The 26469-nt window shown below is 36.5% G+C and overlaps 5 protein-coding genes across 26 annotated transcripts; 3 read left to right on the plus strand and 2 right to left on the minus strand.

Moving 5' to 3' along the window:
• The first annotated feature begins 3808 nt into the window (after positions 1-3808).
• On the plus strand, positions 3809-4537 carry LOC125583295. The gene is made up of 2 exons (XM_048749941.1): positions 3809-4289; positions 4410-4537. Exons 1-2 carry the CDS (start codon positions 3809-3811, stop codon positions 4535-4537), a joined length of 609 nt encoding a protein of 202 aa, XP_048605898.1.
• A 5450-nt stretch (positions 4538-9987) lies between these two features.
• On the minus strand, positions 9988-11951 carry LOC106361085 (probable protein phosphatase 2C 63). Its single transcript, XM_013800783.3, has 4 exons — positions 11495-11951; positions 10877-11262; positions 10538-10774; positions 9988-10464 (listed from the first exon to the last, which is right to left on the minus strand). Exons 1-4 carry the CDS (start codon positions 11751-11753, stop codon positions 10192-10194), a joined length of 1155 nt encoding a protein of 384 aa, XP_013656237.1. The 5' UTR covers positions 11754-11951; the 3' UTR covers positions 9988-10191.
• A 3076-nt stretch (positions 11952-15027) lies between these two features.
• Positions 15028-17140, plus strand: LOC106361086 (probable prolyl 4-hydroxylase 9). Its single transcript, XM_013800784.3, has 8 exons — positions 15028-15329; positions 15418-15549; positions 15792-15949; positions 16042-16144; positions 16335-16430; positions 16502-16567; positions 16658-16777; positions 16908-17140. Exons 1-8 carry the CDS (start codon positions 15216-15218, stop codon positions 16989-16991), a joined length of 873 nt encoding a protein of 290 aa, XP_013656238.1. The 5' UTR covers positions 15028-15215; the 3' UTR covers positions 16992-17140.
• Positions 17141-17836: 696 nt separating this feature from the next.
• On the minus strand, positions 17837-18736 carry LOC106359770 (40S ribosomal protein S29). Its single transcript, XM_013799409.3, has 3 exons — positions 18569-18736; positions 18137-18236; positions 17837-18019 (listed from the first exon to the last, which is right to left on the minus strand). The coding sequence occupies exons 1-3, from the start codon at positions 18628-18630 to the stop codon at positions 18011-18013; spliced, it is 171 nt and encodes a 56-aa protein (XP_013654863.1). The 5' UTR covers positions 18631-18736; the 3' UTR covers positions 17837-18010.
• Positions 18737-24745: 6009 nt separating this feature from the next.
• Positions 24746-26469, plus strand: LOC106361087 (vacuolar protein sorting-associated protein 45 homolog). 22 transcript variants are annotated; one of them, XR_007320473.1, is made up of 6 exons: positions 24756-25093; positions 25235-25327; positions 25418-25548; positions 25666-25749; positions 25824-25943; positions 26033-26469. XR_007320473.1 is itself a non-coding variant. In XM_048750402.1 (5 exons), exons 1-4 carry the CDS (start codon positions 25307-25309, stop codon positions 25941-25943), a joined length of 321 nt encoding a protein of 106 aa, XP_048606359.1. In that variant the 5' UTR covers positions 24755-25306; the 3' UTR covers positions 26033-26469. The 22 variants fall into 22 exon arrangements, 2 of the variants coding, with proteins under 2 accessions (XP_048606359.1, XP_048606360.1); XR_007320475.1 differs by having other exon boundaries at positions 24756-25088; XR_007320474.1 differs by having other exon boundaries at positions 24756-25077.

Here is a 26469-nt window from a genome sequence, read left to right on the forward strand (position 1 = left end):
ATTGTAACCCTCCTCCTTGCCCGTCATCCGCCCAGCTTTGATAAACACGAAAAATCCCTGAGAGGTGCTGCATATCATCTTATAGCATGGACATAGGCAATGCTCAAAACACCTTGAAGCGTCAGAATGATGAGGATGATATCTTTGCATTCTGTCGGGTAAACGTATGGACCTAGCTTGATCATCATCGGAGAAGAAATCATAGACAACAATGTCGTCGTCCTTACCTTCAGCATGTCAGTGATGGGATTGCATACGATCACCAGGTCTCAGTTATCACCAGGACATGAGACATGTTTGTAACTCCATTCACCGGTATCTGACGAGTAGATCTCAAAACTCAAGGTTCGGGGATTAGGACTATGAATGCTTTGTATATTTTCATGGAGCCGAACAACCTTGTAATCCAAGATGACACCATTGTGCATTCGAGTCACAAGTTACGAGTCGTAGTAATGAATTCCCAGCAAAATTGGAGGAGGAGGAGGAGGGAGTAGAGTCCATTGTGTTAGCACCGGATTACCAATGTAGTAACGTATGCTGCTCGCATGATGCAGCAAAACCAACCCATCAGCGCAAGAAACAACCCTTATCTGCGATTCATGTGGAAAGTTAAGTTTGTTGGGATTTATTAAACCTCATGTCCAACTCTATATTCTTTGATTAGTACGATATTGTCCACTTTGGGCCTAAGAGACTGGCCCGCATGGATTTACTTTTGGTTTCTACCCCAAAAGGTCTCGTACTAATTAGAGTTGGACATCTCTTTTATATTAGACACTCCTTGTCTAAACTTCCAATGTGGGACTTGAATTGACATCTCTCATTCTCCCCCTCAAATCAAGGACCACACTCATCTTGTGTCCTTTCCTTTTAGTGAAATTCCTTGGCACCTATCTTGTCGCATCTTCGACATCTGGTACCCAATCGCAAGGTTACTTTGAGTTGCTTTGAGGATGTTCTTCCCACAACTGAACTTCCAAGATCTTCTTACTAATCTCTCCCGAACCTCCCTTTCCACCTTGAAGGGTTTCCCATTCTTACTCGAAGGGTTTTTTGGTCTTCTTGCAGAATCTCTTCAAACCGCTCTGATACCAATTGTTGGGATTTATTAAACCCCATGTCCAACTCTATATTCTCTGATTAGTACGATATTGTCCACTTTGGGCCTAAGAGACTGGCCCGCATGGATTTACTTTTGGTTTCCATCTCAAAACGTCTCGTACTAATTAGAATTGGACATCTCTTTATATATTAGACACTGCTTGTCTAAATTTCTAATGTGGGACTTGAATTCACATCTCTCAAAGTTCCAGTTCGTCGTCCATACGGGAGTCGTCTAGGCATAAATCAGCGTGTAGGATAGACCAATAAGGAGTGGTTGAATTGGTGTTACCTTTGTGGCGGAAGAAGTCAGATTCTATGAGCGATCTCCATGACTTACACACAAGCTTGAATCTAATGATACTTCCCAAAGGTAATCTTGTGAGTATGTTTGCCACTAATTCCTCGTGAACGCCAAATCATATCATCTTCTTCTTCTTTTTGAGTATTTGATTGATGTGGTACATTCCTTTTGCCTAAAAGTCTTTATATATACGTGTTAGGAAACTGACAGAAGAAGAAATTATCTTAGAAAAAAAGGAAATCTAAGAAAAAAATAAATTAATACAATTTACAGTTTCCTATTTACTTGGGATATTCCCTTTTAAGCTGGAACGTCTTTAAACATTTTTTTCCCTCGTGCCATGCACGGCTAAGTTTAAATGATTTTTTTTGTTAGATAATGAAATAATATTCGACATATTAATTGGTTTGCCAAAAAAAACTAATATAATTGATAACTTGTTAACGTACAATGATATACTGAAACCCTTTAAATAATTAGTTTAGAAGTTACCACGGTACCGCCTGTTCAAAAAACAAAAGTTACCACGGTAACTGAGGTTAACATCGTAGCTGAGCCTGACAATGCTCGAGAAGCTAAAAGGAAACTGGTGAATTTTTTTGAAGCTGCGAGTCTAAAATTGTTGGTTATGAATGGTGACCGAAAAATGAAGAAGAATAATGTATTTGTTATAAATCATTATGTGGATGGCCTATAACCAATGACTATGTCTAGGCCCAGCCGTGGCCTTGCCCAAGAGGAGAAAGAGTCGGCGTCCAAGAGGAGAGAGAGTCGGCTATGTCTTGGCCGACTTTAGATCTTAAGACGTTTTCCATTTATCTGTTTTAGATATTTTCCTATTTCATGTTGTATTAGGTTTTGGACAATTTTCTTTTTCCTATACTTTGTAATCCTTATATAAGGAACCTCTATTGATTCATTAATAATACACACAGAGAATTCCCCATTCTTTTACAACACGTTATCAGCACGATCGTCTCTAGATCCCTGAGACAAATCGAAACCTTCTCTAACCTAAACCCCAAAACCGGCGACCACAACCAAAAACCCTAACCTTGTTCTTAGTTCATCCAAGAACTCAGAAGATCCCTCTTGAATCCTTGACGTTCTCAGATCACGTTCTAGCCCAGAAGAACCCGTCCAGCTCGCATCCACACCCGAGACGCGATCGCACCTGACACGACCCGCGTCCGAGAGACTCGCACCCGAGACAGCCGGCGATCGTCCTCAGCTCGCGTCTGCTCCCATCCGCGACCCGATTGCATCCGTTCGTCCTCTCTCTCTCTCTAAAGGTGGTCCGGTTCTAAAACCCCTACAAACAAACGTATAACTTAATCTGAGAACCTAGATTGATCAAGAACCCTAATCCATAAATATGGAAACTTTGATCTTGATCAAAACCCTAAAAACCTACAAGATTAGAAATCGGCAATCTCCTAACTAGAAAGATAGAAATCGATTCCATTAGAACTTGAATTGATTGTTCCTGATTTGATTTTAAGAAAACCCTAATTTAGGAATCGAAGCCCTAAACCCTAAAGAGTTGAATTCGATTTTTATTGATTGAATGTTTGATGTTTGAGGTTTTAGGATTGTTAGATTGATTGATTGAATCTAATCTAGAACTTAAATCCTAAAGTCCTTGAAACCTTTAATTAAACCGGCAGCCTTAGTTTTAAAGTTAAAACCCTAAATTCATAAATCTAATTGCTAAGATTGTCTTGCATACATATGAATTTGAATTGAATTGCATTCACAATTGATTAATGAAATCGACCAGCATGTAGAAAACATATGAAACCGAATCTGATTGAATTAAAACTTACCTGGCCGTGTGGCATTAATCTCCCTGGTACATGTAGAAACAAATGTTAGGATTGTTCGCACCATGGTCAATTTAGAATTACATGTCCGATCCTATTGATTGTCCACATAGCCGTGCGGCTTGTTTGTCCGCTCCATGGTCGATTAGATTGATTGTTTTTCATAGATGCGTAAGACAAGTTTGTGGCCGAGCTTGTTATACCATGCGGCCACATGATCACATTGTGAAACCTAAATTGAAATGATGATGTGATTCAGATGTCGAAAATCTCAAATAGAGACTACACAGCCCTTAATCTCTCCGGAGATAACTACTTGCAGTGGGCGCTAGATACAAAGATCAGCTTAAGGTCAAAAGGTCTTGGTGATACAATCATCAAGGACAACAATGAGACCGACAAGAATCGGTACAGGGCTATAAGTATTATACGCCATCACCTCATTGAAGGTCTAAAAGATCAGTATATTACGATGGAAAATCCACTAGAGCTTTGGGATGCTTTACAGCATAGATATGATCACCAGAAAACGGTGTTACTCCCAAAAGCTAGAAATGACTGGAAGAATCTAAGATTCATGGATTATAAGTCAGTGGATGAGTACAATTCGGTCTTGTTCAAGACGGTCTCAATGCTGAGACTTTGTGGTGAAGTAGTAACCGAAGAAGAGTTGCTTGAGAAAACATTCTCTACATTTCATTCCTCAAATATAATCCTGCAGCAGCAGTACCGAATGAAAGGCTTCGCCACATACACTGATCTGATCTTGTGCCTGCTCCTGGCCGAGGCAAACAATGAGCTCCTGATGAAGAACAGTGAAGCTAGACCTATCGGATCTGCCCCATTACCAGAGGCCAATGAAGTTGAAAAGAAAAATCCCAACGAGTGCAATTACATCCAGAATGATAAGAGATCACACGGCAGAGGCCGTGGTGGATACAGAAACCGTGACAATTACTCGAACGGTCGAGACAAGTACTTGGCCAGCCGGAAAGGAAACCACAATAACCGTGGTCGTGGTTCCAATCCCGGTCGTGGCCGAGGCGGATATGGACGAGGTCGAGGCGGCATATCCAAACCGTCTTACTCAACCAAATCCGTTTGTCACAGATGTGGGATGAGCAACCATTGGGCCAAGAATTGTAGAACTCCTAAGCACTTATGTAAGCTCTACCAAGAGAGCCTTAAGGACAAGAACCCGGAGGCTCATATGGTTCATGATTCCGGTTATGAGGCTGATAAAGAATATGATGTTGCAAATGACGACCTTATGGATTTTGAGACTTCTGATTGTCTCAAAGACTAAATTTTCGATACGACTTGTTTTTACTGCTTTATGATTGTTTTATGATTGATTTGGTGTTTTTATTTTTGGTGTTCTGCAAACTCTAATAAAATGAAATTTTTGAAGTCTCTGAGAAATGAAATCTTATTTATAGAAATGAATGACGAAATGAGCATACTCGTGGTGGATAGTGGCACAAGTCATACAATACTTAGAGATAAAAGATACTTCTTAAATCTCACAATGCAAAGTGCAAACGTACACACCATTGCAGGTGTAGCCGGCCTGATTGAAGGTCACGGCCAGGCTTATGTATTGATGCCTAAGGGCACTCATCTAGAGATCAGAAATGCCTTGTATTCCCCAAGCTCTAAAAGGAGCCTATTAAGTTTCAAAGGCATAAGATTGAACGGTTTCCATCTTGAAACATGGGAAGAAGGAAATAAAGAATTCCTTAACATAATTTCGATCACCAAAGGCTATAAAAGGATCCTAGAAACCTTACCTGCAATGTCTACTGGCCTATACTATGCAAAGGTCAGTATGATCGAGGCTAATGCCTGTGACAATTTCACTTTATGGCATAACCGGCTTGGCCATCCCGGTACTAACATGATGCGAAAGTTGATGAAGAATTCACAAGGGCACACGTTCAAAGGAGTTGTCCCATACAATCTCACATGTGCAGCATGTGCACAAGGGAAACTCATAACTAGGCCATCACCAGCCAAAGTTATTAAAGAGATCATAAATTTTCTGGAAAGGATTCAGGGAGACATATGTGGACCAATACACCCACCTAGTGGGACGTTTTGGTATTTCATGGTCCTGATTGATGCATCGACCAGATGGTCGCATGTCTGTCTACTGCCCACACGAAATTTGGCATTTGCACGCCTGCTTGCTCAGATAATAAGACTGAGAGCACACTTTCCAGACTTTCCTTTAAAGACTATACGTCTAGACAATGCTGGTGAGTTTACGTCCCAGACGTTTAATGACTACTGTATGTCCATGGGGGTAAGTGTAGAACACTCTGTGGCACATGTACATACGCAGAACGGCTTGGCCGAATCCTTCATTAAACGTATCCAGCTGATAGCCAGACCATTGCTCATGCGGTCTCAGCTCCCGGTATCAGCATGGGGACATGCCGTATTACATACAACAGAACTGATTCGCATCAGGCCATCTAGTGAGCATAGATATTCGCCATCCCAGTTACTTACAGGTCATGAGCCAGACGTGTCCCACATCAAAACATTTGGATGTGCCGTCTACGTTCCAATTGCTCCACCACAGAGAACGAAAATGGGACCACAAAGGAGGATGGGAATATACGTAGGATATGACTCCCCGAGCATTATAAAGTATCTTGAGCCAACAACCGGTGATTTGTTTAAGGCCAGATACGCAGACTCACAGTTTGATGAGTCAACATATCCGACCTTAGGGGGAGATAACGGCCGGTTGAGCAAAGAATTGAACAAAGAAATCGAATGGTCTTGACCATCAATATCTTGGCAAGATCCTCGGACTAAAGAATGTGATATGGAAGTCCAAAAGATTATACATCTTCAAAAGCTAGCTAATCAACTGCCAGATTCATTTGTTGACCCAAATCGAGTGACAAAATCGTATATCCCGGCTTGTAATGCACCCATACGAATAGACGTCCAGAAAGGACAAGGTCAAGTGGCTACAGAGTCTAACCAACGTCTCAAACGTGGTAGACCTATTGGTTCCAAAGATAAACAGTCTCGGAAGTCCAAGAGAGGTGTTGGATCCGAGAGCATCAAGGAAACCATCCAGGACATTCATGGACCGGCCGAGCCGACCCAGACGGTCGTGCCAAGTGAGCCGGCCATGCCAAATGATCCGACCGTTCCAAACAATGGGGTTCGGGACGCCGAACTTCATGGGACACAAGGGCCGGACAATCAAGAGATCTCTATAAACCATATAATGTCTGGAACGAAATGGAACAGAAATGATATCGACGTCGATGATATTTTTGCTTATAAAGTAGCACTTGAGATCATGGAAAAAGATGAGGATCTAGAACCCACGTCCATATATGAATGCATGCAAAGATCAGATTGGATCAAATGGAAAGAAGCTATAAACGTGGAGTTAGAATCATTAAAGAAAAGAGGCGTTTTTGGCCCTATAACCGTGACACCTAGAGATGTCAAACCAGTGGGATACAAATGGGTCTTTGTGAGAAAGAGAAATGAGAAAGGGAAAGTAGTGAGATACAAAGCACGGCTTGTAGCACAAGGATTCTCACAAAGACTAGGAATATATTATGAGGAAACTTATTCCCCTGTGGTGGACGTAACTACATTACGATATTTGATCAATCTGGCCGTGAAAGAGAAGCTTGATCTGCGCCTAATGGATGTAGTAACTGCGTATCTGTACGGTCCACTGGATAATGAAATTCATATGAGAGTTCCAGAGGGTATTGAGCTCAAAGATAAGAAAGGTTCTCGAGAACAACATTGTATTAAGCTGAATAAAGCCTTGTACGGTTTGAAACAATCAGGTCGAATGTGGTACAACCGATTATCAGAGTACCTAATGAAAGAAGGTTATAAAAACGATCCAATAAGTCCATGTATATTTATAAAGAGATTTGACAGCAAGGGCTTCGTGATTATGTATGTCTATGTGGACAACCTGAATGTGATTGGAACCCCTAGAGAGATTTCCCAAACGGTCGAATGTCTAAAGAAAGAATTCGAAATGAAAGACTTAGGAAAAACTAAGTTCTGTTTGGGACTGCAATTTGAGTATGTGGATAATGGAATCCTTGTGCATCAAAAGACATATACAGAAAAGATACTCAAGCAGTTCAGTATAGACAAGGCTCATTCCTTGTCGAGTCCTATGGTCGTGAGGTCCTTAGACCTTGAGAAGGATCCATTCGGACCAAGGAAGCCGGACGAGGATATGCTCGGGCCGGAAATACCCTATCTAAGTGCCATTGGAGCCTTAATGTATTTAGCTAGCCATACTAGACCGGACATTAGTTTTGCCATGAGTTTACTGTCTAGATTCAGTTCATGTCCGACACTTAGGCACTGGAACGGAATAAAACATCTGTTCAGATATCTGCAAGGAACAACCGATCTCGGTTTGTTCTATATGAGCCGACCAGGAGATAGCTTGGTCGGATATGCAGATGTTGGGTACTTATCTGACCCACACAATGCTAGATCTCAGACAGGTTACGTGTTTATACACGGAGGGGCTGCAGTAAGCTGGCGGTCCACAAAACAAACCTTAGTGGCAACATCATCTAATCATGCCGAGATCATAGCCATGTATGAAGCAAGCCGAGAGCTTGTGTGGTTGAGGAACATGACCGGCCATATCCTAAGGGAAAGTGGTTTGGCCGTGGGAAAGGAAAAGGAAGAACCAACGATCATCTATGAGGACAATGCAGCTTGCATAGCTCAGCTCAAAGATGGATACGTTAAGGGAGATAGAACAAAACACATCTTGCCTAAGTTCTTTTTCACCCACGACCTGCAAAAGGCTAAAGAAGTTGAAGTGGTTCAGGTTCGGTCCAGTGACAATTCGGCCGATCTGTTCACTAAGTCTCTGCCAACCTCAACGTTCAGGAAGCTGGTTCATCAAATAGGAATGCGCCAGTTGAAGGATCTTCAGTGATGCCTTCATCAGGGGGAGTGTCATGTGTTGTACTCTTTTCCTGTCTACGGTTTCCATTTTTTCCCACCTTGGGTTTTTGGTTTTCCTAGAGAGGTTTTAATGAGGCAACGTCGTGCATGATACAAACCCATATGGTTATGGCATCCAAGGGGGAGTGTTATAAATCATTATGTGGATGGCCCATAACCAATGACCATGTCTAGGCCCAGCCGTGGCCTTTTCCAAGAGGAGAAAGAGTCGGCGTCCAAGAGGAGAGAGAGTCGGCTATGTCTTGGCCGACTTTAGATCTTAGGACGTTTTCCATTTATCTGTTTTAGATCTTTTCCTATTTCATGTTGTATTAGGTTTTGGACAATTTCCTTTTTCCTATACTTTGTAATCCTTATATAAGGAATCTCTATTGATTCATTAATAATACACACAGAGAATTCCCCATTCTTTTACAACAGTATTCTTTAATGTTTCTAATTTTTTTTTAATCATTTATAAACAATAGTTTTTCTTTTCCATTTTTTTTATTTTTTTATTGTAGAAAATATAGAACAAATTTGTTTCTCTCTAAATATGATAAAGAATAATAATTCTTCTTTATGCCTATAATTTTATTCATGTTCATTATTTTCCTATTGGTTCACAAATATTCATGTGATGGTTACTAGTTAGTGAATCCCCGGTAAAGTCAAACATTACAATTCGGTGATCTCAAAACAGGGAAAGAGAATGAAAGCAATACGATCCATTTACCAAGAGATTCATCAATGTTGAAAAGGAAGAGTGGAAGCTTGACCATATATAAGCATATGAAAACTCGAATTTTGATTTCTCCTTGGAGCAATTTTGGGGGTTTTGCTCAATTTGGTCTGACTTACGGAGGGTGGGTTAATTACTGGGATAATTCTCTCAAATTTTTGTTTTTTTTTTTACAAAAATAGTCCTTGAAAAATGACCAACCCCTTTTTATTTTAAAATTTTTAATATTTATTTTTTTATTTTTTAAAATTTGAAACTTTATCTCCAAAACACTATCTCAAAATCTCACCTCTTAACTCTAAACCCTAAATATAGATTAGTTAGCCCTAGGATAAAACTTATTTTAGTTATTTTCTTTGTTAAAGGTTACTTTTGTGACAAAAAAACTAAAAAATGTTATCCTAGAGAATTCTCTAATTTTATTGTAATCATGTTTATTTTGGTTAATTTTTGGTCTGATTGGCGTCTAATGGTTAACAATGTTTTGGTATACAGTAAACCAAAGTTAATTGTGGCTTATGTGTTGATAGATTTCGGACTTCTACTTCCTGCTGATTTCAATTTTCAAAGACAGTGAAGAAGTCGAGCTACAACGACATCGTCTCAGAAATCTTTATTCGACGACGTTTCAAGCATCACTTACTTGTGCAAATGGAAACAGAGGATATACTTTTTTTTTTTTTTATAAACTCTATCGGATATCCGGTCAGCCTCGGGAGGAACGCACTTTGTACAGTGTAGAAAAAAAAAGTCAAGTAGTATATACTATTACTACATACAAAACTCTAAACCTTAAAAGATGGATGGAGAAGAATCTTCTCACGAAATCTTACACATTGTTGTTCACCTCTGCTAACAACATCATAGAAGAAAGAATAACATCCACAATAATGTCCCAATCAAAACAGCTATTATATGTTGTTTTTTTGGCTTTGATATGTTTAAGAGTTATGTTTAAAACCTCAAGCAGTGCGAGTGTCCACTTGTTCCGCATACCAAACGGACTCAGCAAAATCAATACAAAATTGGACTGAACAAAACAAAGTTCCAAACGGTTTCACTTTATATTGTTTGTCAAAACCAAAACTGCTTTGCCCCCAAAAGAGAAGGGTTTTCGTTCCTTGCTGGTAAAAAGAATATACAAATCCAACTCCAAATATTAAAAAAAGAAAGAAAAAAGAACAAACATTCTTTGTAAAAGATTAAACAAATATGTAAACAAGTTGTATCCCTCTAACCAGAGAGTATCAATATAACACATTGAGTAGCCGTCGTTGCTCAGCTTCATCTGAACGTAACGAGTAGATATCCGGTGGAGCAGTGATTCCTCCTTTCTGGATCAATCTATCATTCGATGAAGAAGTGGTTTTTTGTTGATCAAGATAAACTACAACGACGCTTATGTCGTCATGGAAATGTCTTCTAACCCCTTTGGCTATTTTCTTTATATCTCCATATCTCATTTCTCTCTTCCTTGCTGCTTCTTCAAGAGCTGCTCTTACAAGTTTTCTTGCAATCCCCTGTTGATCACCAGAGATTTAGAAAATAGCTAACAGAAAGAGAAAGACACAAGCGTTTAGGTGGCAAACTTACAGTTCTTGGGTGTTTGAGTACAATTTCTACTGCTGCTTCATCACTAAGATGCTCCCAGAGACCATCTGATGCAAATATCAGAAACAAGTCTTGCGGCTTAAGCTTCCTTACTATAATGGACGGTTCAGCTGTCATCGCGGGTCTCCTCAAAGGAATGTGATTTCCATGTTGCTGGAATATCGGATCCCTGTAAAACTCCGGTTTCTTCAAGTACACATCACCAATTGATCTAGATACCTACAAAAGAAGCACATATAAAAAATGACTTAGCTTAACTAACATTACCACACAGCGAGCTCAAGGTCATAGAACACATAAACCATAAAAACATCATCATACCTGAATAATGCCTTTAATCCTCCAAACTCCACGAATGTACATGACGATCTGCGAATCATCCGGGTTAAGTTCCTTAACCTCCTTTCTAACTTCTTCAACAGCAACGTTATGATCAGTGGACAACCGTTCAGCTGCAGCACCCTTGTTACTACTATTACTATCATCCCCTGCAACAACGCTCCCAAGAACGGCTCTCGAGTCTCCAAGATTCGCGACATAGAGCGTGCCGTTAGAGATGGCACCAAAGAGACAGCAAGATCCTACAGTAGCCATCTGTGGTTTCATGGGAAGTGACCGTTTAACCATACCGCAAAAATCCTCTTCAGTTTCTTTGAATGCTTTTTTGATAACATCTGCAGACAGTCCTCCATGTTCTTTTGCGAACTCTGCAAAATTACAAAACAATACTGTTAAAAAAAAAAAGAACATAAGATCACAAATACCAAAGTTCGAATCTTTTTATATAGGAAAGTGACTACAAGACCTGAACATGTTCTGTAAGAGAAAAATGATTTAACAGAAGAAAAAAAAAAACAGAGCATGAGATCATAAAGGCCAAAACTTTGTAGCAAAGTTCGAATCTTTTTATGAACCCAGATTGAGAATTAGGATTATTACTCTGAATATAAGGAAAGAGATGCCTGTTAACGAATCTAGAAGCTTCGGGTCCGCCATGGCCGTCGTAGACGCCGACGTAAGTAGCGGAGGAAGACGTGAACACCTGACTCTGATCCTCAAGGCTAGAATTGGCCTGAACCACCGCGATCGAGTAATCTCCGCCGGCGTGTGGTTTCAATTCCGATTGCCAGAGTAAACCGTCGCCGCTCGCTCTGCTTCCTAAACACCGTTCGAGAGGCCGCGCTAAAGCTCGCAACATCGTCAATTGCTAGGGTTTTCTGATTCGAATTGAAATGAGATCGAAAGGGTTTTTTTTTTTCCTGAACAACTGATCGAAAGGGTTTTGATTTGATTATTGGAAGAGTTTTGATCCGTTCGTTGTTTTGTTTTTTTTGATGTGATGGAATTTAAGGGGTTGTGTGTTTGGGTTGGTAAAAGGAAAGAAAAACGCGTGAAGGAGACAGGTGACTTTTGGTCTACGCCGTTCTTTATTTACCTACGTAGACTACGCGTCGTTTCTTTATGCCGTGCTTTTTCAATCCATATCCTCTTTGTAGCTTTTTTCAACGCGTTGTTCTTTTCAATTTTCTTCCCATTTGGCAATTTTCTCTAGAAATAAACAAAATTGTGGGCGATAAGAAAACCGAAACGTTACTTTCCCTTAATAAATATTTTTCTTATTATGGAACAATTAAAGAATTTAATATCGAAAATATCTTAGCCTGATGTGTCACCAGATTTCTATCTAATATTAACAGCTACTTTAATGTATTTTAGAGGAAAATCTATAATTGTAAATTGTATTTTCAATTATCAAGTAGTACAGTAAGGAAACTCTATTTTGCATTCTTTTCTTAAAGTAGACAATATTAGTATTTAATATTTTTAGTAGGAATATGCTGTAATAAGAGAACGAGTAAAGCTGTAGCCAACGTGTCGCTGAAATATATTTGGTTGTTGGATAAGAAAGATGGATAACTACTGAATTCAAATTTTTGTTAATCTACTCATCTTTGTGTTTTAGTTAATCTGCGCTTTTTCATCACGTTACGGTTTCCAGCACAAGAAAAATACTCCGTTTTGAGTCAAAATGGTGAATGTAGTACTGGATTAGTTTTAATTTAATAGCAACTTGCGCATTTAATTCTGTTAATCACAAATACGTTACCCCATTTTAGTTAAGAAACTGACGTGGAGGGACTTATATAATAATTAATCTAGTTTTATCATCACGTTACAGTTTCTAGAATATGGTCAAACTCTCTCTTTTGTTCTATAGAATTGATCAAAATGGTGAATATATTAGTTTTAATAAATTGCAAGTTGACTGTGACAAAAAAAAAAAAAAAAAAAAATTGCAAGTTGCATAATTTAGTTTTTTTTATACTGACGTTGCATAATTTAGTTTTTTTTTTTGACATGTTGCATAATTTAGTTAAGAAATTGATGTGGACAAGACATATGAAGATACGAGGGGGCAACTAGAAACACGTTGGCCAAGTTGTTACTCTTTTGACCAATATATGTTTCCCAAATATTGTGTGTGTGTGTTTTTTTTTTTTTTTTGGCTAAAATGTTGTCTTGTTCTTGTGTTCATATGAATCTTTTACTGATACCTTTACTATATGCATTGGCACACGTGTTTCCAAAATGCAGACTTTATCATAAACATTACTAGTAATTAATCTAGGCTCCATTAATAATCTATACTATATGTAAGTGAACCAAAAGAAACAAACTACTTTTAGGTGGAGAAATTTGCAAACATCGAGTTTGGTTAAAAGTCGGTTTTTTTTTTTTTTTTTGAAAATTAGTGGTTAAAAGTCGGTTTTTAAGTTGGAGGTAGACAACGATTAGTGGATTTGTAACCACCAACAAACGACCTTGGAAATTTAATTCAACACAAATTTTTTAGGTAGTTCAATGTTTTGAAGTTGACTAAATCTTTATATATAAATCACCAAAGTCGATATTGAACATACCAATCAAGACAAAACAACCCAGAACCTCGTAGTCCAGTGGTACTACCTCCGGGAGGGGAGGTCGGCTGTTCGACTCGCGGGGAGGGGGAGGCGTGCCCAGGGCCCGTAAAAAGGTACAGGCAAAGGCTGGCGCCGGGCCTAGGTGGGGGGCCGCAAGGTCAACACCTGGTTAATCAAAAAAAAAAAAAAAAAAAAAAAAAAAAAAAAAAAATCAAGACAAAACATTTGTTTTGGTCTTAAAAAAACAAGTTAGTTTTTTTTTAACGATGGGTAACACTTTACATCATCATATAATCTCTAAATCTATTAGATATGATGATCAACTACCTGCAACATATGCGGTAATGATGAATAGCTCCACGAATAATGATTCCACGATGAAGCTCTCCCCGAAACACTTGAAACCACAGACGGTTCTGCATGTACGACATCCTCGATGGACAGGTTCTCACCACAACAGGCGACCACAACGAACGGCTCTGCTTACAGTACTCTGGAACCTCCGAAAGCTTCGCATCCTATAATCTGCAAGAAATTGCATAGTCTGGGATTTGAACCCCAGACCTGGGTATAGAAGCTTTTAAACCTTAACCAATAGGCTAAGATACTTCCATAAAAAAAAAAAAAGTTGTTAATTTGTATAAATTATTTGACTTTTGAATTAATAAAAATATATATTTAATCATCTAATTCTTAATCCATTATTGTTTCAAGCCCTATATCAATTTTAAGATAGGCTTTGCCATTTGACAAAAAAAAAAAAAAAAAAAGTAGGCTTTGCCAATGACACCCCCAGTCACTTCAGGTATATCCACCTAACGTTCTTGGATCAGTTCTCAAGCCGTTGTCGATAGCCTAAACCCATTGAAAATAAATGAATATGTCAAAACATTCCAAAGGAAGCAACAGTGCCATGCCTAGAGTATTTGGGGCCTAAGGCAAAAAAAAAATACTCCTTCCATTTTATATTATAACTAGTTTTAGCAAAAAATATTCGTTTCACAATATAAGTAGTTTTTATATTTCAATGCACTTTTTTTTTTTGAATATCGTATAACCAATCAAATAATGCTAGTTTTTTATAATAGGTTGAGTTTATTAATTAAATACTCTTTTTTACAAAAGCAACAATTTCTTAATATTAGTGCTTTTAACTAAAACTACTTACAATATGGAACAAAGAGTAATTTACTTTTATTTTAAATAAATAAAAATAACTGCTATTTAGTTATTTTGGATTTTGAAATTATTATATAAAAGAAAAACTATACAAACTTTTAATGGCAAAGGTTATATTTGCTTAGTGAATTTTTTTACATATATGTATAATTTTATACAGAAAAGAAGTTTTGAACGTTAAAAATGGCTATTGTCCTCAATAATAAATAAAAATAGAGATAAATGTGTGTAGTTGATAAAAGAATACATTTAACAGTAATAAATATTAAATCTCAAAATAACTGAGTTTGTTAAAGTATCATAAATTTAAAATTATTGAAATTTGTTAATCTTAGAAAAATATACATTTATAATCAATTTTAAATTTGTTTTCTTACGTTAGAAAAAAAAAACCAAAACATCTAGTACTACTACTTTCAAACACGGTCTGTAAAGGTGTTCTTACACAGATTCTGGTGCATCCGTGGATCAAAGAAAAGTCTCGTCCGGAGTTGAGATTCCCTTACGCCGGCGAAGATTAATCGGAAACTTCTCAGATCGGACGAAAAGAAGAGACCTCGATGACGAGCAGATTGAAGAGCTACAAGAGGAAGAGGCTAGGGTTAGCCACAGTCATCGCCTTCTGTGCTCTCTGTTTCCTCATCGGCTTCTACTCTTCTGCTCTGCTTTCTCAGGTGCTGATCTACTACCTCTATCGTCTTCAAGATGCGATCAGATCTGCCTGACTAATCCTAGGGCTTCGTGTTTTTTTTTTGGTGGCAGAATGTGTCTGGAGTTAGACCCAGGTTGAGAATGCTTGAGATGATGAAAAACGGTGAAGTAGAAGAAGAAGAAGCTTCATCGATGCCTCATGGTGTTACTGGAGATGAATCCGTTGGGTCGATTCCGTTTCAGGTGTGATCTTTGTTACTATTTTTAGACTTGAGACTCGTAAAGTTTCAGTCTTTGATCTAATTAAACTCTGTTTTTTAGCTGGGTCAATTGGGTTTTGTAACATTTGGTCAACTGAATCGATTACTTAACGTAAAGCTGCGATCTTTGATCGAATTAAACTCTGTTTCCTGGCTGATTATGAGTGTGAGGTCAAGTAGTGTTTGATCTATTTTTGGATCATCTTTGGTTTAACAATGGTGCAGGTACTGAGTTGGAAGCCGAGGGCTTTATACTTTCCGAATTTCGCAACTGCAGAACAATGCCAAGCTATTATTGAGAGAGCAAAGGTTAATCTGAAACCTTCTGCTTTGGCTCTCCGGCAAGGAGAAACTGCCGAGAGCACTCAGGGCACTAGAACTAGGTTCTTCTTTCTACTCTCATGTTGCCATTTTGCAGAAAAAGAGTCACGTCACCCTTTTCCAATCATTAACCTTTCCTGGTGTGTTGTTACAGCTCTGGAACTTTTGTTAGTGCTTCAGAAGAGAGTACTGGTGCTCTGGAATTTGTTGAAAAGAAAATCGCAAGAGCTACGATGATCCCAAGGACCCATGGAGAGGTGGTTTGGTTCTCTACTCCCCACCCCATTTGATTCATAGATCTTGCCATGATAGCAGCAATAAGTGTTTCTTGAAATTGCTTACTTACCTTTGTTGAGTAGTAATAAGCATTCAATGATATTAAAAATCTCCAACTTTTAATATCCACAGTTTCCTAAAGAGTAACAAGAGGTTTGATGTTTTTGGCAGGCATTCAATATTTTAAGGTATGAACTTGGCCAAAAGTATGATTCCCACTATGATGTTTTCAACCCAGCAGAATATGGACCACAAACAAGCCAAAGGGTAGGCATCCTTTTATCTCTCAGTCATTTCTTTTGAACCTGAGGCTGAGACCTTATTTGCTTTTTATGTAGATTGCTTCCTTCCTATTGTACTTATCTGATGTAGAAGAAGGCGGTGAAACCATGTTCCCTTTTGAGGTCAGTTTACAATACATCATTTCATATATATACACAATTCAAACCGTTTTTTAGCTTTGGTTCCTTCATTCAAACGCTTTTGATTGCCAGAACGGTGCTAATATGGGCGATGGATATGATTACAAGCAATGTGTGGGGCTAAAAGTAAAACCTCGGAAAGGAGATGGTCTTCTTTTTTATTCAGTGTTTCCTAATGGAACAATTGATCAGGTAAACAAACTCTGAACATTAATATATCAAATACATAATTCGTTTTTCAGCTCTTGACTCTAGTTCCTTGTGTTAAGATTAGCTCATGCTAAAAGTAGCTCTTTGACTTTGGTTGTAATGCTTTTTGCAGACTTCGCTTCACGGGAGTTGCCCGGTGACCAAAGGAGAGAAATGGGTAGCGACCAAATGGATCAGAGACCAAAAGCAAGAATAAAAGGATTTCATCTTTTATGTATGTATCTCAGGGCTTCTATCTTTTGCCCGAAAAAAAATTCTTGATCTGTTATTGTTATGTACAGTTCTTCAACAAGACAGTGTAACTATTGGGTTTATTTATATACAATGTGACGCAGTCCTAGATCATATAATGTTATCAACGTGTGTGTGTCCTGTGCCCTTAGGATTTAATTCATGGAGATTATTTAGTGAAAATGTAAGGTTCTTAGGGAGTAAAACAAATATATGTTACTTTAACACCTCTACTTAAGAGAACTGTTAAGATTCAGCACTTCGGGTAAACCCAATGAAATGTTATTTTGTAGTAACCCAAACCATGGCGTTTCTGCTATAGCTCTTTACTCATCGAAAGCACTCAAATATATCTTCTCCAGAAGTATGGGCCATTCTTCCCCAAGCACCTGTGCGTACTCATCTATTCACTTGTTCATTCCCACATCGAGAATTAGCCAAACTCAAACAAGGCTCAATCAACCTTTCAAACAAAGCCACTCTTCTGTGGCTTCCCAAGTGGGCTCGGCCAGTCTCTAAACTGATTTTTCTCACGTTCCGACTGATTATATTTATTACGATACATTGTTCAGTTGTCTGATTAGGTGATGGATGAATAGATTATGATAATTAATTTTGCTTCATGCGTCTCTTTTGATATGTCTGTGTTTAACAGTAGTTCTAGATTAACCAAAGTGAGAATGAGTTTTGCCATGTAGTGATTCTCGTTGTTGCTAGTGTTGACGTCTGCCCATGTTTTATGGTTTGATGAAGGGAGCTCGATAAAAGAGCAACAGCCACCCCACACATTCAAAAAAGTAAGAGAAACTATGATAATCAAATGGTAGTAGAATTAAGATGTTTGATAAAACAAGGAAGCTAAAATGTTCAACAACTTAAATGCCTAGTTGAAACTCTAAAGCATTTATAAGATCCATTACAAGATTGAAGTAAAGCTTAAAAAACCCAAATGACTCTTCCTGCTCAAACAACACCGAATCTTCTTTAACGGTACTGCATAGAGGAGAAACACAACCAGACGAGTTAGTAATTATGTCAACGGGGGTGAGAAACACACAAGCAATCCTATGGAGTCAGAGAGTAATTAATAATAATATCAATAATGTTTACCTTAATGAATCCAATTTCTTTAGCGTTGCTGCGGAAGCACTGTCTACAGCAGTTAAGACCATACTTCCTGATCAGCCCATGCGAGTTTCCGCAAACACGGCTACACACATCCATAAAATTTTCGATCTTTTAGTTAGATATCGTCAACACATACTACGGTTACAATCAAGATGACATTTTTATTGCATTAAAGATAACCATTCAAGCAAAAATTAGCATCATTTGAAATGTTAAAACTATCTTAAGGTTATGAAACAGATCAACATGGATTTGCTTCCGACAAGGACAAGTTTTGAACTTTACACACACAGAACTAAACAGTAACATAACAGCAAAGCTTTTAAAAATCTGTCGGAGATGAAACAGCGAGGAACCAGACTAAACAGATCGAAGGACGACGAAAATGAGAGAGGAGAAGAACATGGAAATTACCAGGTGCGGGAACCAGGCCCGTACTTCTTGGGATGAGAGTTCCAAATCGAAGCGAAACCCATGATCTTCTAATGCGAAGCTAGAAGACGAAGACGAAGACGAAGACGAACGGCGTGATAACACTCAAAATTTCGGAAAACCCTAATAGGTAATGACGACGCACATGATCAATTTATTTAGTTATAGCGGACCCAAAATGAAAAAGGTTGATTAGAAGATGGGCCTTGTTATACAAGCCCAATATGAAATTTGAAAACCTATATATGTGCATGAGACATATAGAAAACGTAGAAATTAGTGCTATCCATTTTTAATAACTTTGGCTAGTTCTCTCTCTCTGATCTCTCTAACAAATCTTTATTAGAGAACTGTATGTGGGTCAAGTCGCCGGTTCTTTCCAGAGTTTTTTTGTTTGTTTAGATCCTCATCTCTCTCCTCTTGTTAAAGTTTCAGCCCTCTTTTGATTTTGGATCTGATTGCTTCATCCTTTCCTTGATTAGGGTTTATCCATCTTCATGCTTCTTCTTATATTTAAAGATGGCTGTTATAGATGCATGATAATTGAATCTTTGAGATCGAATGGTTGCGGTTGATTCTTCTTTCCTAGGCGAGGATTCACGTTTTGGCGTAGACGGTTAGTCTACTTGCGCTCTGATTCGAAAAAAATGTTGTTGACAACGGTTATCATCGTTGCTCCTGCTCCGGTAAGCTCCCGTGGACGGCGATTTGAATTCCGGTCACGACTCTCAAGCCGGTGAAGTTTGGTGACGTCTCATCTCCTTCTGCCACATGTTCTGCTGTTGTTCAGTTCAGAGACTGACGCGTGGTTCAGATTTGCTCGAGTTGGTCACCGCTCATCTTTGGGCTTTTATGTTTGGGCCAACAGTTTGGACCGTATCTGGTGTCTCGTGTTGATGTCCTACTTGTTGGGCCCCTCTCTCTATGTTTTTAGCCTTTCTTTTGGCCGTTGTTGTAAATTATGTTTTTGTTCAATAAAATTCCGATTGACAAAAAAAAGTGATATCCATTTCCTCTATTAAGTTAGAGTTCTCTTTTTATATATTAACTAAATATTATCATTTAAATTTTAAATAGTCCAACAAAATATTTAACAGTATTTGGAGTATTATAAATACATTTGTTAATATTTGGTTATTAAAAATTCAATCATTCGAATATATTGATTTCAGTTAACATTTAACTTATCCAAAATTTACCAGTCACAATATATTTAAATTATGTGCATATATTTTTGTATATAAAGTTTAAGAAAATTAATATGTTTCACATTACTTCAAACACTATGCATTCTTATAATAAATGTATAAGAAATATTTATAGTGTTTTGTATAGCGTTTATTTTTGTAAAGTGTTTTATTTAGTAAAGTTGGTATCTTTTGGTTAATTTTATATATATAGATATATATATATATATATAATTATATAAATTTTTATAGTTTTCATATAGTGTTATATTTTGTAACATATGATATTATGTTTTTCGTATAGTGTTGTGTTTCATAATTATTTTTATTTAGTGTTTTTTATAAAGTTGGTATATATTTAATGGTTATATATAGGGTTTTTAGTAATTAAACCCCTCAACTAAAGATGAATCGTAAAAAAAAAACCCAACTAAAAATCCGATGAAATAAACCCTCAACTTTAGTTCCGTTAATATATGTTACACTCCGTCTAAAAAACTGTGACGGAAAATGACATACGTTAACGGTTTATAAGTTGACGGTTTATAATGTTGAAAACTTAGTTGAGGGGTTTTTTTACGATTCAAAAATATTTGAGGAGTTTTTTCACTAAAAGTCACTAAAATTTTTAAAATCTTTATTATAGTTTATATATTGTTTTAGATTGATTTATAAGCCTTTAAAACTAATTTATAAATTTTAATACATTACTTTATAACCGATTTATAAAACTTTATAAACATTTTAATACTTTTACATATGATTAATACGATTTCACAATGATTTTATAAATTTTTACAATTTCTGACTCTTTTTAGGATAAAATGATCTAACATTATTCGTGATTCTTCTGAAACATAAAGTAATACAATAAATTAAGAATAATATATCAAATATATTATCTTATTGATCAAGACAACAAACAAAAATATAATGTATTGAAATAAAAATAATCATGTATTATTTTTTTGGGATAGGGGGAAAGTATGAGCCAGAAGACGGAAATCACGAAAATAGGAAAAGGTGTGTCCTAACTCTAAATAGAAAGATTGACTTCATGGATGAATTATCCTCTAAATTTTTAAGACTTAATATAACTTAAAAACTTTAAATTATTTGATATTTGACAATGACGATATAAACACACAAATTTTCTTATATCACTATTGCCAAATATCAAATAATTTAATATTTTGATGTTATATTATGCTGTAAGTAGTGTTTAAAACTATTAATATAGGATGTATAAATTAGTTTTATAATAAATTAATGTATTAAAATTTATAAATTAGTTTTAATGGCTTATAAATCAATCTAGAACAATGTACAAATGATAATAAATATTTTAAAATATTTAATGATTTTTAGTGATAAAACCTCTCAACTATTTTTGAATCGTAAAAAAAAATCCTCAACTAAGTTTTCAACATTGTAAACCCTGAATTTATAAACCGTTAACATATGTCACCCTCCGTCACGATTTTTTAGATGGAGGGTAACATATGTTAACAAAATTAAAATTGAAGTTTTATTTTACAAGATTTTTAGTTGAGGTTTTTGTTTTACGATTCATCTTTAGTTGATGGGTTTAATTACTAAAAACCCTTTTATATACATTTTCATATTATACTTTCAACAATCTTTTTCTTTCACACTGAAATTTCCATTACCTTAAAGAAGATACAGAGATGGGATGCAGTTTTGAGATACAGAGATGGGATGCAGTTTTGAGATACAGACTTAGGAACACAAAGCCAGCAGGAACATTAAGAGTCCTCTGGAGCCAGAAGCCATCTGAATTACATGAATTCAATGGAAACAAACTACAACCAGACAAATACTACTTAAACCTTAGAGTTCATACAAAACAGAACTAATCATTCATAACAAGACATCCTAGAAGGAGAAATCACCATGATTGGAAGGTGATGAAAGAGGACAGGATCACAGGCCGAGCTTTCTATACTTTCAACAATCCATACATTGAAATTTTCACTACAAGAAATATGAGTATTGGTAGCAGTTCGCAGTAGCACGAATTCACCAACTGCTACCAAAAGTCCCAAAATCAGATCACAATTCTTTCGTAGCACTAAATTCGCGCTAAGATAAAATTTCATTAAGCGGGAAAGCAAAAATCACTATTATAGCTGAAAAATTATTTTGGAACCAACACTTAACCAATTTTTTGGGTTTTCCTTTACTTCTTATGAACCAAAAAAAGAACAATTCTCTTTTCATTATCTCTTCGATTAAAAAAAAATAAAAAATCTTATCTCTCGTCGTCGTCTCTGTCCTTCTCGAGTCTCATCTATGCGTTTCCCCTTTGCTCGATCTCGAGCTCCGACCACCACTCTGTGGTCTCCACTCACCCGCAATCGAACACGGTGGCGCCTGAGTCCGTGACCAAACCACACCACGATAACATCTCCGTCTTGTTTCGTTCTCGTCGTCACCGGAATCATGCCTCACACCGTCAGAATCAAAGTGGAGAAGAGCAACAATGGCGTTTCGGCAAAAGGCTTGACTTTTAAAAACTTTCGAAAATCGATTCATGGTTCTTGTTGTCTCTGTGCGTTTTCAATCATTATAGGAACACTTCACAATCGATTCTGGGTTAAGTCTCTGTGTTTTTATTTCTTCTTTTACTTTGTCTCTTTGGGTAAATCTATGTTCTTTGTAACTAACTCTTATGTTGCGGAATGAGAGTCTATAATCATGGCGTTTATTAGTGTTCTTATGAGTGTCTCTGACTCTGATGTTGTAGGTGTCTTTCAAGATTAGGGTATGATCCAAAGCGGATCTGAGAGAAACAGAGGATGAGCTCGTTAAAGTGTTGGCAGGTTTATGCTTCACTTTCATTCTCTTGTGTGAAGTTTTTACTTTCAGTCATGTGTTCATAATGATGCTAAGGTTACAAAGAACTTGTTATTTTGGTTTTTGAAGTTTACCAGTATCAGTAGAGAAAACAAGCGTTACGGAGTCCCCCTACTGCTCCTCCTCGTATTCCTGCTGGCGCTTGCAGTGGAGCTGCTGTTGCCGTAGAAACTAGAAGGAGTAGCAGAGATAAAGAGTGGAGTAGCGATTTGTGTTACTGTTGCTGCCTGGTTTGGAACGGCTAGGCTCATAGACAACATTGAGATCAAGAGATGGACCAACTTATGAGCTATCTCATCAACTTATAAGCTGTCAGGTCATTGGTTTTATAAACATTTTTGGTCATGGTTCCTGCAACCAGATTACAACGTAAAGGTAGTTATTGTATGATCTTGGTACTAAATGGGTGTGATGCGGTTGGCTCGTCCACTTTATGATGTTGGAGATCCTTTTCTTATCTAGCACTGTCTCTCATGATGAAGTGCAGTAAGAAGACAGAGAGGCTTGCTGTGATTCAAAGGCTTTAACAGATTAGAGAAAAGTTCATGTTTGATTTTCTTGTTGACACGGTGAAAAAACAAGAGAATTTATATGGTTCATAATGATAATTAGAGTTTGTAATTATTATGTCTGAGTGTAAAATTAAAGTCTGAGTGTATTTTAATTTATATTTTAATTAGATAAAAAAGTTTTGTATTTTAATTTATATGTTTGATTAAATCAAAGGATAAAAATGATAATTATACTTTTAGATTAAGTTTAAGACTTGAAATTAAATAATGAAAAAGAGTTATAAAATTTTTAGTTATTGTTGGGTATATGATTAATTTGGGGTTTAAACCCTAACCCCTAAACATAAATTTTAAAATTTTAATATTTTCATAATATCATTTTAAAAATATAATCTCAAATTTAAATTATAAACCTCAAACACTAAATCTTAAATCTACACCCTAAATCTAATACCCTACACTCCAAACATAAACCTTTCATCTAATATTTTCAAACTTATAATATAAATCTTAAACTTAAACTCAAATTAGATCATTTTAAAAACCAAACTCCAATTATATTCAAAAACTCAAACCATATACTTGATCCTAAATCTTAACCATGTACCTAATAGAACTTATATACAATATATAAAAAAATTGAATAGTTAAAATCCTATTTTTTTAAAGATTAATTTCATATTCTAAATATATACTTTAAACAATCATCCCCCAAACTCTAAATATATACTTTAATTTGGGGTTTAAACCCTTACCCTAAACATAAACACTAAAATTTCAATATTTTCATAATATAATTTCGATCTTAAATTTAAATTTAAAGTTTAATAATTTTAAAAATAGAATCTCAAATTTAAATTATAACCCTCAAACATTAAATCTTAAATCTATACCCTAAATATAATACCCTAAACCCCAAACTTAAATCTTACATACAAAGTCATAAATCTATTTTTTTAATTTATAATATAAATTTTAAACTTAGACTCCAAATATATTCTAAAACTCAAACCATATACTTAATTATAAATCTTAACCCTAAACCCTAAACCACATACTTCATATTAACCTACATCATAAATCCTAATTTACAAATTTCAAAAATTTAAATATAGGTTTTGAAATTTAGACTTTGAGTATATATTCCAAACCATATACAATAACTCTAAATCTTATACACCAAATCATAAAATCCAAACATCAAATTTAACCTTTTCAAATTTAAACACCAAAACCTAAACATAGATACTAATCAAAAAATTTCAAATTGTATTCTCAAATTTTACTCTAAACCCCAAACCTAAGACTCCAAATAAACTTTAATGACAAAATAACAAAATATAAAAGATACTAAATTTATAAAACAAATTTATAAACTAGATTTATATAAATTTTTTTTTAAACAGAGTATAATTAAGAAAAAAATAAAGAGGAAATAGAATGTGTTTAAAAAATAATAAGAGGAAACAGATCTGACCAATAGGAAAGAATGGCGAGGATAGCTAAGATATCAATCTCTACCGTTGATAGGTTTCAATCCAACGGCATATAATTATTAATTTTTTTTTATTTTCTCTTTCTCTGACGACCTCTGCAATTCTTTTTCACATATGTCAAACTAAATTATCAATTTTCTCAGAATCCTCTCATGTCTCGTCTCTTCATCTCTCATATCTGGTCATCTGCAATCTTCTTTTCTCTGGTGAGCTCCTCACATCTTCTTCTAAGAAACCCCTCTGTCTCTCCAACCACCGTTGATAAGCTTCACCACCACGCTCCTTTTGGAACCATTACGTCGTCACAAAAACACATCAATGCCTCTGCTCACATATCCATCGTTACCCTCTCTCCTCTCCGGAGACACAGAAACAAGAAACAAAACGTCGTCACCTGTCTCCATCTCCACCTTGTTTCAGTTAGAATATCGTCTAGTCTCTCTCTCTCTCTCTATCTATCTCTCTCTCTTTTGATTCTGGTTTTGTCACCGTTTTTGGTATAGAAAGCTGATGGAAAGGATTTCCCATGAAAGTTTGAATCTTTTTTATGTTTGTGTTTTGAAATCTGGGTTCCAGGGATAAACAGAAGATGAAGAACATCAGGAGACGGAGAGAAGAGAGAAGAGGCGAAGTCGGAGCTCTGTAGTGATGGAGATAGCGGCTATGACTGTGATGGGAACTTGTCTCCAACTTGCTTTTAGTCTGAGAATTTCGTGTGTCCTGTGTTCATTTGAACTGAGAGATACTTTTGTGTTTCAGAAATTGATGTATCAGCATGAAAGCGGTCTTTTCGATTTTAGACGGACTGAAAGCTCTCCGTTGCTGCTTGTAATTGACAAAAGAGATGACCCGGTACGGTTACCCCATTGCTTAATCAGTGGACATATCAGGTCAACTTGCCTAATATTTTTTTTTATTGTGCTACTCTCTAGTATATGAGATGTGCCTCCAGATGTCGTACTTTTTTGTAAGAATAAGAATTTCTCATTAAAGAATTTTTTCTGTAGGCAATGGTGCACGAACTCATAGGACTTGAGGATAATAAAGTTGACGTGAGAGCCATTGGAGGTCTTTCAAAAGATCAGCAAGTCGTGAGTCTTCTCCAATACCGATCTTATTAGTTGAAAACCTCACAGCTAAGATAATAATTCTCTTGTCCCAGCAGGAGGTGGTTTTATCATCAGAACAAGATGCATTCTTCAAAGCTAACATGTATGAAAATTTTGGGGATATCGGAATGAACATCAGCAGGTGGCCAAGAGTAACAAAAATATCCAGACAGTAGGTAAATATATGGTTAGTCTTGCTCCTGCAAAGACATTCTGTTTCTGGTGCTAGTAATGATTATAATTTGTGAATGCGTTGATTTTACAGAGGACATGGCCAGATTTGTTGACAGCTACCCTGAGCACAAAAAAATGCAAGGCAACGTGTCAAAGCATGTAACCCTGGTTACTGAAATGAGCAAGCTAGTTGAAGCAAGGAAACTGATGCTGGTTTCACAAACAGAGCAGGACTTGGCTTGCAATGGTGGCTCGTGGAATTAAGGTCTGTATCTGAGATTATACCTCTCGAGGAACTTCGTATATCTCCCAATATATGTCATGTTGCTGACTTGTTGAAAAAAAAAATTCAGGGGGTTGAGAATGTATACACTCAACTGCAGCTAGGGTTTTTTTTTAGATTTTGTTTTTAAACCTGGTTTGTATGTAAACTGGTTTAGTTTGTAAACCGAAATTTTTTGTAATCTGGTTTAATTTATAAACCGATTGTAAACCAAAATTTTAATATAAACCAAAATCATTTATAAA

Source organism: Brassica napus, chromosome C3 (assembly GCF_020379485.1).
Source record: "Brassica napus cultivar Da-Ae chromosome C3, Da-Ae, whole genome shotgun sequence".
Lineage (NCBI taxonomy): Eukaryota > Viridiplantae > Streptophyta > Magnoliopsida > Brassicales > Brassicaceae > Brassica > Brassica napus.

Coding starts and splice junctions, on each gene's coding strand:
- LOC106361086 (XM_013800784.3), top strand. CDS start 15,216: ATGACGAGCAGATTGAAGAGCTACAAGAGGAAGAGGCTAGGGTTAGCC. Junction 16,568..16,657: donor AAACCATGTTCCCTTTTGAG/GTCAGTTTACAA, acceptor TTTGATTGCCAG/AACGGTGCTAATATGGGCGA. Junction 16,778..16,907: donor CTAATGGAACAATTGATCAG/GTAAACAAACTC, acceptor TGCTTTTTGCAG/ACTTCGCTTCACGGGAGTTG.
- LOC106359770 (XM_013799409.3), bottom strand. CDS start 18,630: ATGGGTTTCGCTTCGATTTGGAACTCTCATCCCAAGAAGTACGGGCCT. Junction 18,237..18,568: donor GGGCCTGGTTCCCGCACCTG/GTAATTTCCATG, acceptor GGATGTGTGTAG/CCGTGTTTGCGGAAACTCGC.
- LOC106361085 (XM_013800783.3), bottom strand. CDS start 11,753: ATGTTGCGAGCTTTAGCGCGGCCTCTCGAACGGTGTTTAGGAAGCAGA. Junction 10,775..10,876: donor GGATTAAAGGCATTATTCAG/GTATGATGATGT, acceptor CTTCTTTTGTAG/GTATCTAGATCAATTGGTGA. Junction 10,465..10,537: donor TACTCAAACACCCAAGAACT/GTAAGTTTGCCA, acceptor GGTGATCAACAG/GGGATTGCAAGAAAACTTGT.
- LOC106361087 (XM_048750402.1), top strand. CDS start 25,307: ATGGAGATAGCGGCTATGACT. Junction 25,511..25,665: donor TTGACAAAAGAGATGACCCG/GTACGGTTACCC, acceptor TTTTTTCTGTAG/GCAATGGTGCACGAACTCAT. Junction 25,750..25,820: donor TTTCAAAAGATCAGCAAGTC/GTGAGTCTTCTC, acceptor CTCTTGTCCCAG/CAGGAGGTGGTTTTATCATC.
- LOC125583295 (XM_048749941.1), top strand. CDS start 3,809: ATGGATTATAAGTCAGTGGATGAGTACAATTCGGTCTTGTTCAAGACG. Junction 4,290..4,409: donor CCGAGGCGGATATGGACGAG/GTCGAGGCGGCA, acceptor AGCTCTACCAAG/AGAGCCTTAAGGACAAGAAC.